The sequence below is a fragment of the Bos indicus x Bos taurus genome, chromosome 22, assembly GCF_003369695.1.
Source record: "Bos indicus x Bos taurus breed Angus x Brahman F1 hybrid chromosome 22, Bos_hybrid_MaternalHap_v2.0, whole genome shotgun sequence".
Taxonomy (NCBI): Eukaryota; Metazoa; Chordata; class Mammalia; order Artiodactyla; family Bovidae; genus Bos; species Bos indicus x Bos taurus.
This window is the reverse complement of record NC_040097.1, coordinates 16,918,810-16,933,524: the sequence shown is the minus strand read 5'-3', so window position 1 is coordinate 16,933,524 and position 14,715 is coordinate 16,918,810. Positions and strand designations below refer to the sequence as shown.

At 38.7% G+C, this 14,715-nt stretch overlaps 1 protein-coding gene across 1 annotated transcript in view; it reads right to left on the bottom strand.

Annotated features, from left to right (window-relative positions):
* APPL1 (adaptor protein, phosphotyrosine interacting with PH domain and leucine zipper 1) overlaps positions 1 to 14,671 on the bottom strand; it is a 34,441-nt gene extending 19,770 nt beyond the window's left edge. The window contains exons 1-7 of the mRNA XM_027522284.1: positions 14,508 to 14,671; positions 6,661 to 6,759; positions 5,400 to 5,459; positions 4,812 to 4,883; positions 3,801 to 3,888; positions 2,224 to 2,265; positions 1,590 to 1,648 (exon numbers count right to left, since the gene is read on the bottom strand). Coding sequence (XP_027378085.1) covers positions 1,590 to 1,648; positions 2,224 to 2,265; positions 3,801 to 3,888; positions 4,812 to 4,883; positions 5,400 to 5,459; positions 6,661 to 6,759; positions 14,508 to 14,561 — 474 coding nt within the window. The 5' untranslated portion in view covers positions 14,562 to 14,671. The remainder of the gene's footprint in view (positions 1 to 1,589; positions 1,649 to 2,223; positions 2,266 to 3,800; positions 3,889 to 4,811; positions 4,884 to 5,399; positions 5,460 to 6,660; positions 6,760 to 14,507) is intronic.
* Positions 14,672 to 14,715: the final 44 nt, after the last annotated feature.

The window sequence follows — 14,715 nt, the reverse complement described above, 5'->3', positions numbered from 1 at the left end:
TTACCAATCAAAAGATATGCTGCCCTGTCTGTGCTCTCCCAGCATCTTGTTAAGACTTCTTTACTGCACTTAACTACGTGTTGATCCCTGTATTCTGGCAGCTGCTCTAGCCACCTGCATCTGCTGGTGGGGGCACAGTGACCACTTGTGGGAATCCACAGTTGTGTATGACTGACAGCGTAGCAGCCACTGTGACACAGAAAGGGGGTAGTTCTCTCACAAAATCAGTACACAGGCTTGCTTTCTTTGACTACTCAATTTGGTGCAGATATTAATAAAATATGTACATTTTAAGATCTACATTTGTTTGTTATTTTGACACAAAGAAGTAATTAAAGACTGAGGATGAATTTTATTTTACATTGCCTCTGGCTTCACACAGGAAGCCTTTAATAAGTGTGGATTATACACTCACTGAAGACAGAAGTGGAGCCTGTTCACACTGTTTCCCCATAGTCACTAATATGTAGTAGGTGCTCAACAAATTTTTCAAGTAAATTAGTGGAAATATTTTTTAAAAATTGCCTGTAACAGCCAGAGGCAATGTAAAATAAAATTCATCTTTAGAGTCTTTAATTACTTCTTTGTGTCAAAATAACAAACAAATGTAGATCTTAAAATGTACATATTTTATTAATATCTGCACCAAATTGAGTAGTCAAAGAAAGCAAGCCTGTGTACTGATTTTGTGAGAGAACTACCCCCTTTCTGTGTCACAGTGGCTGCTACGCTGTCAATCATACACAACTGTGGTCACTGTGCCCCCACCAGCAGATGCAGGTGCGGCTGCAGATACAATTCCCAGGCGCACAGAGACGACCTCACTCACAAATACCTAGTGGAGGCCTACTCATCCATCCATCCATCCATCCACACGTAACATACACATTCTCTGTAGAGGAGGAGGTCCTCATGGCAGAATTTCATTCAGTTAAGTATGTAACAGTTCAAGGTTTCCACCACAGTATCTCAGAACACACTTTTGAATACATATATGTAACAAAACAAATGCAATGTGATCAAAATACAAAGAGAAAGGGGGCGATGTTTCACCTGGGCATCAATTATACTTTTGGAATAGTTATGTTTACTTATTAAATTCTATCAACAGAAAAACATTTTGTTTAAAAAGACAACTATTAATTATCTGATAATTAACAGTTAACTGCTACTGCGAAGTCACTTCAGTTGTGTCTAACAGTTAACAGAAAGGCTCTAAAATAACTGCAGGAAAGAATAAACTAAGGGTAATACAGCAAAATGCACGAAGTTACTGTTGGCAACCATTTTTAAACCGGAAAAAGTAGACTATCTAATGAAACAGTTGTTAATTAGGATTTGTTGTTGTTATTTAGTTACTAAGTTGTGTCTAACTCTTTGTGACCCCATGGACTGTAGCCCACCAGGCTCCTCTGTCCATGGGATTTCCCAGGCAAGAATAACAGAGTAGGTTGCCATTTCCTTTTCAGGGGATCTTTCTGACCCAGTGATTGAACCCACATCTCCTGCACTGGCACACAGGTTCTTAACCACTGAGCCACCAGGGAAGCCCGTTAACTGTGATACTGAAGGAGGAATATGTACCAAACCTTGTCATTTTCTCTCTTTTTGGACAATCTGCTATATCTGTTAATTGCAGCATCATGATCTGGAAAACAGAAATGACTATTAACAACAATGCAATAATACTTTGCAAAACTTATAAGTGCTCTAATGGGTTTCACATGTGCATCTTTCAACAGATATACTGAAGCAAAATAAGAATTCTCTACTATGTGATCAATGAACCCTTATGTTCCTCACAGCCACACAAAAACACCCTAAAGTATGTTTCTATTTATTAAATTGGTAAAAACATTTAATTTCAAGGAAACAGTAGTCTACTAAAAGTTTTTTTAAAGTATTTTTAGTACAAAAACAGCAAATACTCATTAAAGAAAATGTGAAATATACAGGAAAATAAGGAAGGAAAAATATATACCACCTTCTCAGGTACCATAATGGGTAACAAACCACAAGATTTAACTTCCTTTAAAATTTTTCTTCTAGGACTAACAGTGCAACTTAAATAACAATAGATTTAAATAATATTCACTTAAGTTTTTAATTAGATTCATTTCTCTTCGATTATTACATAAAATCTAGCTACAGGTTTGTGTTGATAAAGAAATGCATCATTTGCATCATTGTAAGAAATAACTGTACAAAGTAATCAGAGCTTACCATTACTAGCAATCTGAAACACTTCCTTTAATGTCAATATTTCTGGAAAAGTTCAAGAATAATTTAAGTTTAGCATATTTATGAAGTATCTTAAATTATGTTTAGAAATTTAAGCTACAATTAAAACTCCAAGTAATATTTCAAACTTCAACGTTTAAAGTGAAAAAGTTACTGTGTTTCAACTAGCCCTAGGGAACATTTACTTTCATTAGCAACTGTTACACCACCAGAATGGAGAAGGCGATGGCACCCCACTCCAGTACTCTTGCCTGGAAAATGGGCTGCCGTCTATGGGCTCACACAGTCGGACACTACTGAAGTGACTTAGCAGCACACCACCAGAACTGTACTTGCCACAAATTATAATATGACAGAAAAATAAATTTTAAAACTACTGCAAATTCTCAAATATACAAATATCCTGATTTAGTACCAGAATCCAACTTACTGATCTTCTGATATTGACTCTAATAAGTTCAAATACTGAATGAGAAACATTTTATTGACAAGATTTTGATATTCAGTCCCCTTAGACTGAGAAAAGAGGTCTTGTTTCTTGATCTTGGAAAAAATTATTCTTGAAGATTACCAAGACATTTTAATTCCATCTCTAAAATACATCTGTCTTTATTCCACGTATCATTAAATACTTTATCATCACTGATACATTAGCTCAATATTTTTATTCTATCTATGTATTGTGTAGATAAGTCTGTATGACTGTCTGAGACTGTAAATTGTAAGAAAGCAAATCTAAGTCTATAAAGCTCTCATTTTATCACCTGATAATATGCAATGGGGGAAAAAAAAAACCCACCACAAGCTACTGAGACATGAGGTGTTAGACGGGCCAGCCCCCATACCTCCCATCACTCCAACCCACCCACATAGCTCATCTCCTATGCCACTGTCCCAGCAGAGGCCTTGGTCACATCTAACTGCACTCTCTCAGCTTCTGGGTCCATTCTCCTAGCATCAAATCCATCCTCCAAAAACAGTTAGAATAGGTCCACTTCTTAAAGACCTCCATTGTCTTCTCTTTACTTATAAGCTCAAGTCCAGCATCTTTGGCATGATCTGATCTATTTCTAGAGGTATCTCCCACCATGCCTCAACACATCCAACACTGCAGCCACTATGAATTTCTCAAAGCAAGCCATGTATTTCTACAACCCGTAACTTTGTGCTTTCTGGCCCCTCTCATCAAACAATGACTCTCTTCTCTTGGCAAATTCTTCATTGTTCAATGCTCATGTCACATCTGTGGTGAAGCCTTCCTGATACCCTCCTCTGAGCCAGCCTTCACTGCACCATGCTCATCCCAAATTACAAGAGACAGAGCACCATAATTATGTTTACCCATCTCCTTCTCTGAGCTTTTTCAAGGGAAGTGGCATCTTAGTCATATCAGTACTCCTCAGCTTAACATCTATCAGGAGCCCCTATAAATGTTTAACAACTGAAGTAAAGGTGACACTTGCTACAGTCAGAAATGGGTAAGGTGTACAGTGATATACATTTTATAAGCAGTGATCTTCTGACAGCTAATGAAAGTAATCATAAGCTTAGTTCAATACCTTTCAGATCTCTTTCTTTAAACTGGGTAATGGGGAACATCATGGCATCAGCAAGCTGTGTTGAAAGTACCGCGTGACAAGAGCTAAGCTGATAAAAGAAAGATCAAAAAACCCAAATAACTAAAAAGAGACAATCAACCAGCATTATGGAAATTACAAAAAATCTAGTAAGAAGGTATTGATACAGGGACTTCTATGGCATCCAGCAGTTTAGAGTCTGCACTTCCACTACAGGGGTCGGTCGCAGGTTTGATACCTGGTTGGGGAACTAAGATCTCACTTGCTCTGTAGTGGAAGCATAGTTTAAAAAAAAAAAAAAAAAAAGATGTTGATAACATTTACATAAGGGAACACTAACATCACATAATTTTGTGACAGTCAAAAAAATTCCATTTAAAACTCTCAGAAGAAAACATGTGATAATCTTGGATTTAGCAATGGTTACTAAGATATGACACAAAAGCACAAGCAAAGCAATCAAAGAAAAGAGAAACTGGACTTCATCAGAATTAACTTTTATGCATCAAAGGATACTATCAAGAACACAAAAAAACAACCCACAGAATAGCAGCAAATATTTACCAGTCACATATCTGATAAGGAACATGTATTCTTTAGAATGAGGAACTCCTAAATATAGTACTAAAACAAAACCCAAGTAAAAAACAGGCAGGGAATTCCCTGGCAGTCCTGTGATTAGTTAACAGTTTAACTCTTCTCTCCCTGCCTACATCAAACAACACAATGAAAGGCTGAATGTTACATGAGAGTAAAGAGAGCACAATTACACACTTATTCCTTGAAAACAATTTGTTTTAATCAGACATATAAAGTGTTATTTTTATAAGACAGTCACCAAGATTTGGAAACAAGGTCCTTCTTTAAATAGTAATCTTTTATAGTTGAGATTTACTCATAAAAATCATAATAAAAGTTCCCAATAAACGCTAAACAACTTGACTAACTTAATTATAAGATCACTTATCCAAGCAAAATAAAGTAAGCATTTACCTCATCTATAACTTTTGAAAATTGCTGCAAAGTAGAACTCATAACTTCATCATCACCCCCCAGTGGAAAACGCTGAAAAGTGAGAAACAGAGATGAAGTAAAGGTCCAATGCTCTATGTCTTTTGTGAGTGGCATTATAATTTTCATTTTTAAATAACTTCAGAAAACTTCACAAATTTTGAATAAGCTCTAAAAACACCATTTTTATAAAATAGTGTAATTCATAGAATTAGTACACATTAATTGTCTGCTAAGTAACCAATCAACATGATATACAGGAATGCACACCACACTAGGAATTCAGAGATTTAAAATTAGCTCCAGTTCCTCTGCTAACCAGCTGTGTAACCTTGAGCAAGCCTCAGTTTCTTCATTTGAAAAAAGAGGCAAATCAGATGACCTCTGTCTCTAACATAAAGTCATTAAAATTAGACATAAGTGCATAATAGAATTTCAATGGCGTATCAAAATTACCTTCTATGAGTTCTAAAATGCTTAGAATTACTGAAAAGAAATTCTGTTTATCTATATAGATACTGTATCACTACACATTTTAAATCATATTTTTAAAACTCCCATATACGGTACCTGTTTTTCATATTCTTTTAAAAGTTTTGAAGTCAGGTGTGTTGCTGCACTTAATTCATTCTGGAAAAGATGAACATTCAAATTAACACAATAATACAGATAAAGGAAAAAACTTTAATTGAAGATACCTACGCCACTTTTATTCATCACTTAAATACTGTACAACATGTTCCCTTAAATCACTGGAAAGGGAACTACAACTAAAGCACTTTAAAAGGAGACTCAAACCATGAACAGACACCATCAAGGAATTTAGCAGTGTTTCAGACGTGTGCTTTTTCTTTTCAGCTAATAAAAACTAATAGTTAAAGCTAGAAGTAAGCTGTATATAAGGTTATTTAGCAAAATCTTAAGACAGTCTACAGTGTTGACTGATTATCCCTGTTCTCTACATGCTGATAATAAGCCATGAAGCATTTAATAACATACAACCAAAATGTGGTCGACCTAGTCATATAGTACAGCAACACAGCCATATGAAGGTAATACTTTTTTTTAAAGACTTTTTTCAGTGATGAGTATAATGACAAATGTAGTTTTTCTTTTACACATTATGTAGTCAGAAATCAAATTCTTGAGAGACCTATCACTAAGCAAAATAAATAACTATCACAGTAACTTTAAAGTACCTAATGAACATTTGAGTTCAGAAAGAAGAGAAATTAAGGAGAAAAAAAAAGAAACTGGTGCTCTTAATTAATCCCAAAGAGAGTTTATCATAGGACCCAGGTTGCTGTTAAAGTTTATAATTAAGGTGCCTAAACACAGGCTCAAATCTTTTGTCTGTTCAACTAAAAAATCTGGTTGCCTCCTTTTAAAATTCATCTTCTGATACCTGGGAGCTATATCTCATCTTTATTACCTTCTAACTAGATAGAGGCTAGCTACTTTCAAGCCCTCTGCTCAAAAAGGGGAAGTATCCCATAAGATTAAAAACATGATTAGAGAAAATACTGGTGACAATATGGGGTTTTCAGTCAAATCTTAGGCAAAGATCACTATCAATGAGTTTCGCTAAGAAAGTCCTTACTGTGTTTGGGGAAGAAGAGCAGATGATTCATCACTTTTGTAGTGCTACAAACTATACACCAGTAATGGAAATGTGAGCTCTGTAATACAAAATACTTAATCTTCATTCATCTATTCAACTCTGCAACACAGACAGGGCTAAACACCAGTAAATAAGAGACATACTATTTCTGTCCCCATGGGCTTAAAGATTCATTTTATAAATGCACTGAGTCAGCCTTTAGTTCTTTACCTGTGCATCATAAATCCGACGCATAGCCTGATACAACTGGTTCATATAGTTGGAAATAGCTGTGGCATCTTCTTCAAATACACCCAGTAAAGACCTTGTCTGTATAAAATAAAAGCAGTAAGTTTGTGTTAACCATTAAATAAATCAAGTGGAAATCTTTTTTTTTCCCCCCTAAAGGAAGGAAAAATCATAGGATACTAGAACTCTTTAACAGTTCTGAGTTTTAATCTATTTTCTCTCTTTTGATAGAAATGCCAAGATGTCAGAGTTCTTTATTCTCAATTCTACTTCATTAAAACAGAGCGATTTTCCAACTATGTCACACAAACCTCAGAAGGAGCAACAAAGGTATATTTTTATGAATTAGAAAGTCTGCAATTAAACTAAGACTAAATCTACAGACTCGGATAAGAGTAAATTAACATTACTGCATGTATAAATATTTTAAATATCTCTTCTCAGGATAATTTAGTATGATTATTTCTCTTTTTCCAGTCTCTTCTAGTTCTACTGATATCAAACCCCTCCCCACTGCAATCCAAAATCACACCACAGTGCCCCTTTCCATCCCCAACATGGCCTATAAAATGCTAACAAGATTTTTTCTGAGTGCAGACTTTGGGGTTACTTTTTCTTCTTCTTTATACATTTCTATATTGTTAGGCTTTTCTTTTTTTTTTTTTTTTTTTGCACAATGAGCATGGGCATGTAAAAATTACCTGCACTTTCAGAGTAAAAACTTGTCAGTCAGTAAATGTTAAGACTGTTAGAGATAAGGAAACAGCATATTAAGGTAAACTATGATCACTTTTTTATATCCCATAGGCAGGCGAAGAATTAAATTTCAACAATTATTGAGTTAATTACATCTTAAAATCTAAAAAGCAACTTTGTACTTTTATTGTCAGTCAGTTCAGTCGCTCAGTCCTGTTCAACACTTTGCGACCCCATGGACTGCAGCACGCCAGGCTTTCCTGTCTATCACCAACTTCCGGAACTTGCCCAAACTCATGTCCATGCAGTTGGTGATACCATCCAACCATCTGATCCTCTGTCGTCCCCTTCTTCTCCTGCCTTCAATCTTTCCCAGCATCAGGGTCTACTTTTATTGTACAATTAGCTAATTTAAACCTTAGCCTTAGAAATTGATTCTTAAAAATCAACTTCTTCCTTAGCTTCCTATTTTCAGAAACAGCAGCTAAGATACTATGATTAAAAAAAAAAGGCAGCACAAAATCATGCCAGTATATGAATCCAGTTTATCTCAGTCCTGTACTTCCCAATGCCCCAGAGATTTAAAAATGAAAAAAACTTATACGCTCTGAAAAGAAACCAAAGTATGCCTCAGAGATTTAAATCTAACAGAATTTTTTTTTTTTTAGCTCTAGTGCCCTACTCCTATTCCCCAAGCGTTATTTTAATATGTAAAAAAGAAAACGTCATGAAATCTTGTTTAGGTAGTTCCATTCTGAAGAAGAATCTGCCACTTAGGTTTTTCTTTTTATCTTCAAAAATGATCATTCTAATTCAAGGAATAAAACATTATGCAAAAACATGTAGTAAACTTAAAAAGATGTTCTTAGCCTCAAACAGGGTTGAAACAGTGTCCCTGTGTTTTTAAGTTCATAATATCAAGTTCAAAATTGTATAATGACTGTTTAAAGTTAGCAGCTTACACAAATGCAATCAATATGGTACCATTTCATAGAATCTATGCTGACATCCACTATGAGCTGCACCAGCTTTATGGTGGCTCAGACAGTAAAGAACCCGCCTTCAATGCAGGAGACCCAGGTTCGATCCCCAGGTCGCGAAGATCCCCTGAAGTAGGAAATGGCAACCTACGCCAGTATTCTTGCCTGGAGAGCTCCATGGACAGAGGAGCCCGATGGGCCACAGTCCATGGGGTGGACATGACTGAGCAACTAAGCATGCGTGTATAACAAACAAAATAATGCTGGCAATTAAGCTATGAATTGAGATTTTCTTATGTTTTGAAGTTTTTACTTTATATTCATGGGAACAGATCTTTGGCAGAATTTTATATATAACTCATATAAACACAAAAAAAAGAAAACACAAATTGCCTAAATTAATACAACTCTAAAATTTCAACTTTTTTGTTTTTGGCTGCACCATGCTGCATGTTTTTTCCCTGACCAGGAACTGAACCTGCGCTCCCTGCATTGAAAGTACAGAGTCTTAACCACTGGACCACCAGGGAAGTCCCTATAATTTCAACTCTTGTATTTTTTTGACATAAGAGTCATCACTAGCCATGGTTTCACATCCAGTATTATTCTGTGCCACAAGCAGGTGACAAATATTTCTTAGAAGCGCTCCACTTTTATCTCCAGTATTTTCTTTCAAACTATTGATATCCAGTCAGCAAGTTTTGATGGCAAGACTTGCTTCATTTTACCAGCTGTCAAAGAAATATTTTCAGACAAAAAACAAGACTGATAATCCTTCAAGTGGTTGTTAAATTGATTTGTTGGCTGAACACTGAAAAGTTGCACTTGGTGCAGCCATGTCACTGGGAGAAATAACCAAGTGTGTACATTTGCAGGCAATTTACAAGGAAAACAACATCAAGTATAAGAGGCATCTCAATATAAGAGATACCAAAACGTGAATCAAAAAAAGTACGCCTCATAATCTATGAGTATTTCACATTATGCCAAAGAGAAAAGCCTTCATTTGGGACTGGAGTTTGTCTTCCCAGTTCTAGCTTGGATGAATCATTGATATTTATCTACACATAAAATCAATTATTTTTTAAAGATCATATCTGTTCTTACTAAATAGAAAGTTTCTGACTTAAAAACAATATGTAAACATGGATAAGGTATCTAGTATAGGCTTCAGATTTCCTACTTCAACAAATGATATCTTTTGCAGAATGGTACAATTTGAGCAAGATAAACCTAAAAATGTTTTTGTTCAATTATCTGGATTTGGACTTGCAAATATACCTCTATTTTAATACTTAGTTACTGTAAAGTAAAACTAAAAAGAGGGGCTTCCCAGGTGGTGCTAAGTGGTAAAGAACCCGCCTGCCAATGTAGGAGACATAAGAGACCAAAGTTTGATCCCTGTGTCGGTAAGAACCCCTAGGTGGCATGGCAGCCGACTCTAGAATTCTTGCCTGGAGAATCCATGCACAGAGAAGCCTGGCAGGCTACAGTCCATAGGGTCGTAAAGAGTTGGAGATGACTGAAGCAACTTAGCGCACACAACAAAACTAAAAATAATAACTATAATTCAGGGTAGTCCTTCACAACTTCCAAGTTCTATTTTATATAGCAGTTGGCAGGCCACATTTGATTACGATTAAATAATCTAAAAAATACATCTATATCAGGAGCTTTAAAAGTTTTCCTCCTTTCTATTATCATCTTCTTAGACTCTATGCTAGATAAATCCTGTAAAATGACATTGTATAGGAGACAGGGATCAAGACCATCCCCAAGAAAAAGAAATGCAAAAAAGCAAAATGGCTCTCTGATGAGGCCTTACAAATAGCTGTGAAAAGAAGAGAAGAGAAAAGCAAAGGAGAAAAGGAAAGATATACCCATTTGAATGCAGAGTTCTAAAGAACAGCAAGGAGAGATAAGAAAGCCTTCCTCAGTGATCAGTGCAAAGAAATAGAGGAAAACAATAGAATGGGAAAGACTAAAGATTTCTTCAAGAAAATTAGAGATACCAAGAGAACATTTCATGCAAAGATGGGCTCAATAAAGGACAGAAATGGGATGGACCTAACAGAAGCTTCCCTGGTGGTTCAGATGGTAAAGCGTCTGTCTACAATGTGGGAGACCTGGGTTCGAGCCCTGGGTTGGGAAGATCCCCTGGAGAAGGAAATGGCAATCCACTCCAGTACGATTGCCTGGAAAATCCCATGGACAGAGGAGCCTGGTAGGCTACAGTCTATGGGACTGCAAGCAGTCGGACACGATTGAGCGACTTCACTTTCACTTTGACTTAACAGAAGCAGAAGATATTAAGAAGAGGTAGCAAGAATACACAGAACTGTACAAAAAAGATCTTCAAGACCCAGATAATCACGATGGTGTGATCACTCACCGAGAGCCAGACATCCTGGAATGTGAAGTCAAATGTGCCTTAGGAAGCATCATTATGAACAGAGCTAGTGGAGGTGATGGAATTCCAGGTGAGCTATTTCAAATCCTGAAAGATGATGCTGTGAAAGTGCTGCACTCAATATGCCAGCAAATTTGGAAAACTCAGCCTGGAAAAGGTCAGTTTTCATTCCAGTCCCAAAGAAAGGCAATGGCAAAGAATGCTCAAACTACTGAACAATTGCATTCATCTCACACACTACCAAAGTAATGCTCAAAATTCTCCAAGCCAGGCTTCAACAGTACATGAACTGTGAACTTCCAGATGTTCAAACTGGATTTAGAAAAGGCAGAGGAACCAGAGATCAAATTGCCAACATCCACTGGATCATCGAAAAAGCAAGAGAGTTCCAGAAAAACATCTGCTTCTGCTTTACTGACTATGCCAAAGCCTTTGACTGTATGGATCACAATAAATTGTGGAAAATTCTGAAAGAGATAGGAATACCAGACCACCTGACCTGCCTCTTGAGAAACCTGCATACAGGTTAGGAAGCAAGTTAGAACTGGACATGGAACAACAGACTGGTTCCAAATTGGGAAAGGAGTACGTCAAGGCTGTATATTGTCACCCCGCTTATTTAACTTATCTGCAGAGTACATCAAGAGAAACACTGGGCTGGAGGAAGCACAAGCTGGAATCAAGATTGTTGGGAGAAATATCAATAACCTCAGATATGCAGATGACACCACCCTTATGGCAGAAAGTGAAGAAGAACTTCAAGAAAGAGCCTCTTGATGAAAGTGAAAGAGGAGAGTGAAAAAGTTGGCTTAAAGCTCAACATTCAGAAAACGAAGATCATGGCATCTGGTCCCATCACTTCATGGGAAATAGATGGGGAAACAGTGGAAAACTTTATTTTTCTGGGCTCCAAAATCACTGCAGATGGTGACTGCAGCCATGAAATTAAGACGCTTACTCCTTGGAAGGAAAGTTATGACCAACCTAAACAGCATTTTAAAAAGCAGAGACATTACTTTGCAAACAAAGTTTCGTCTAGTCAAGGCTATGGTTTTTCCAGTAGTCAGGTATGGATGTGAGAGTTGGACTTTACTGAGCACCGAAGAATTGATGCTTTTGAACTGTGGTGTTGGAGAAGACTCTTGAGAGTCCCTTGGACTGCAAGGAGAGCCAACCAGTCCATCCTAAAGGAGATCAGTCCTGGGTGTTCATTGGAAGGACTGATGCTGAAGCTGAAACTCTAATGCTTTGGCCACCTGATGTGGAGAGCTGCCTCACTTGAAAAGATCCTGATGCTGGGAAAGACTGAAGGCGGGAGGAGAAGGAGATGACATAAAATGAGATGGTTGGATGGCATCACTGACTCAATAGACATGAATTTGAGTAAACTCTGGGAGTTGGCGATGGGCAGGGAGGCCTGGTGTGCTGTGGTTCATGGGGTCGCAAAGAGTTGGACATGACTGAGCGACTGACCTGAACTGATGCTAGATAAACAGTCCAGATAAGAACAAAAATTTATGTCCCAAAGCATTAATCTCAGCTTTCTATATAAAACTACAAAAGTCCAACAATAGGACAACCATATTAAGTCAGTGAAGGAAACACGCAACCTTTGAGTTGTTTATTCAGTATGTAATAATGTGTGAAGATACTTAAGTTATCATGTGTAGTTAAAGCCAAATAAAAATCATTATGCACAATATAATCTCAATCACATTAAAAGGTGTAAGAGAAAGGAAAAAAACCTACAAAAAAGAAAGCAAACTATTAACAGAGTTTGCTCCCGAGTGCTGGACAGGTAACTCTGTGCTTTCTGTACCTTTAATTTTTCTGAAGCAAACAACTATTATTTTTATAATCAAGTACAAAGATTAAAACTTTCACTATCTATAACAGCTGAAATTCAGAGAGTTAAGTGACTTGCCATAAAGTAGAAGGTACCAACTGGCAGTAAAGACTAAAACCCTTATATCCTAAATCCCAAATCCAGGGCTTTCATTCTTGCCACAAGTTTTCCCCTAGAATTGCTTCCCTATGTTTTCCCTTTCTAAATCCCAGTTGTCCCAATTAACTTTCCCAAATAAATATTAACTAGTTCAGATTTATTACTTCTAGAAATTGAAAGACTATCAATGTGGCTATTTCATTAAAAATTAATACTAATATGGCACATGCTTGTAAAAAACAGAAAATACAAAAAACTAATGCTCAAGTTGTAAACTTACTGTGTGAAAAACTCAAGAAATTAGATAAATTAACAGATTATACCCTCCTCATAAGTCATGGCTAAGGGCACTGTGTAACCCATTCTGAGCAGTCTTTATGAGCAGCTATAAAAGCCAGGCTAGGTAAGAGAAAAAAGGTAAGGCAGGCTGTTGAGTCTTATAAAAAAGTAAAATGACTAACTGTACCTGACCAATACATTCCACAAAATTTTTGCTAAACATCTGAAACAAATGTAGCTTATAACTTTATACTACAGAAGTCATTAAATATTTGAACTGGCTATTATTCTGGCAGTCAAAATAAGCCAAGAAGTCGGTCTCTCTTTGTGTCAGTATAGGCTGATAAGAGTACATTACCAGAAGGGATCAGGCCTGTGAAGATAACTTTCAGCGTGAAAAAAAGCCCAATCAATTCTACAATCAGAGCCCAACTCCAACTTGGCAGTCAAAACTGGCACCATATCCATGGCAGACAAGTCATACAGGAAAGTGGGATCTAGCCTCTCCCTCCTGTTCTTCTGGAGTCATATTAAACCATTAGGACACATGAAATATGTGCAACTGTAGTTCTAAATGAACATTTCAGACAACTGTCTTCATTCTAAGTGGTAGCCCAACAGCAACATTGTCTCGAATCCCTTATTGTGTAAGAAGACAGGCCCAGGGATGAAGTTTCTCAGCCCAAGTTCCAGCCCCTACCAGCATGTTTTTTTTTAACATAGCTGATTTCATTCTTCAGTACTGAAAACATAAGTCCCTGTTACGTCTTCCTTTCTTAAGGAAGAGACTATCTTAAGCTAGAGCAACCACACCAGCATCATCCCCAATGCACAAAACAAGGGGCTTTTATTTTGATGAGTTTTCTAGAGCCAAGTCTGCAACCCGGGCGCAGCAGTCGTGGAGCCGCAAAGGCGCCGTCCACCTCTCGGCATGCACGGCCCGAGTGACAGCGACTGCACTCAGGGTCACGACACTCGGCCGGGAGGCTCCAGGATCAGTGACGGACTTCGCCGAGGGATTTCCGCACGGGCTAACCGACAGACTTTCAGTATTCCCCCTCTCCCCCCAAATTGTCCATTTCCTTCCCTAGCTTGATCAGAAATCATTAAGTCTACAGGGTCTTTTCTCCTCCTGCATTTCCTCCGAAGAGGTTTTCGAAAAGAAAATTCCAGGATCTGGATTTATCACCTCACATCACGGCAATTAAAAAGCATCTTTTGTCAAATACAAGGGAGCCCCGCGCGCGTAACGACCGCCGGGCCCATCAGCCACGGCGGCGGCGGTTCGGTCGCCGCCCTCCGACTCCCAGACCCCGAGCGCGGCTCTCGGCCCAGCGACGCAGGCCCACGCGGGCCTCGGGAGGGCGGCCCGGCCTCGGCAGCTCCGGGCGCCGCCCGCGACAGGCAGGGATACTGGGGGGCGGCGCCCACCTGGGCCAGGGCGGGCACCTGCGGCCGCGGCGGCGCCAGGCCTGGAGTCGGCCAGCCCCGCTCCTTCCCTCGCCTCCCGCCGCCTAACCTGTGGGCTGTCCTCCAGCGTCTCCTCGATGGGCAGCTTGTCGATCCCCGGCATCGTGGCAAACGGAGGGCGGCGGCAAGAGACGAGGCGGCCGCCCACAGCTCCCCGCACCCGCCCGCCTGCAGCAGCTGACCCCGACCCGCCCTCTCTCGCTGGCTCCGCCGCCCTCGCCGGGCGCCGAGCGGCCGGCGCGGGAAATCCCGCCCCG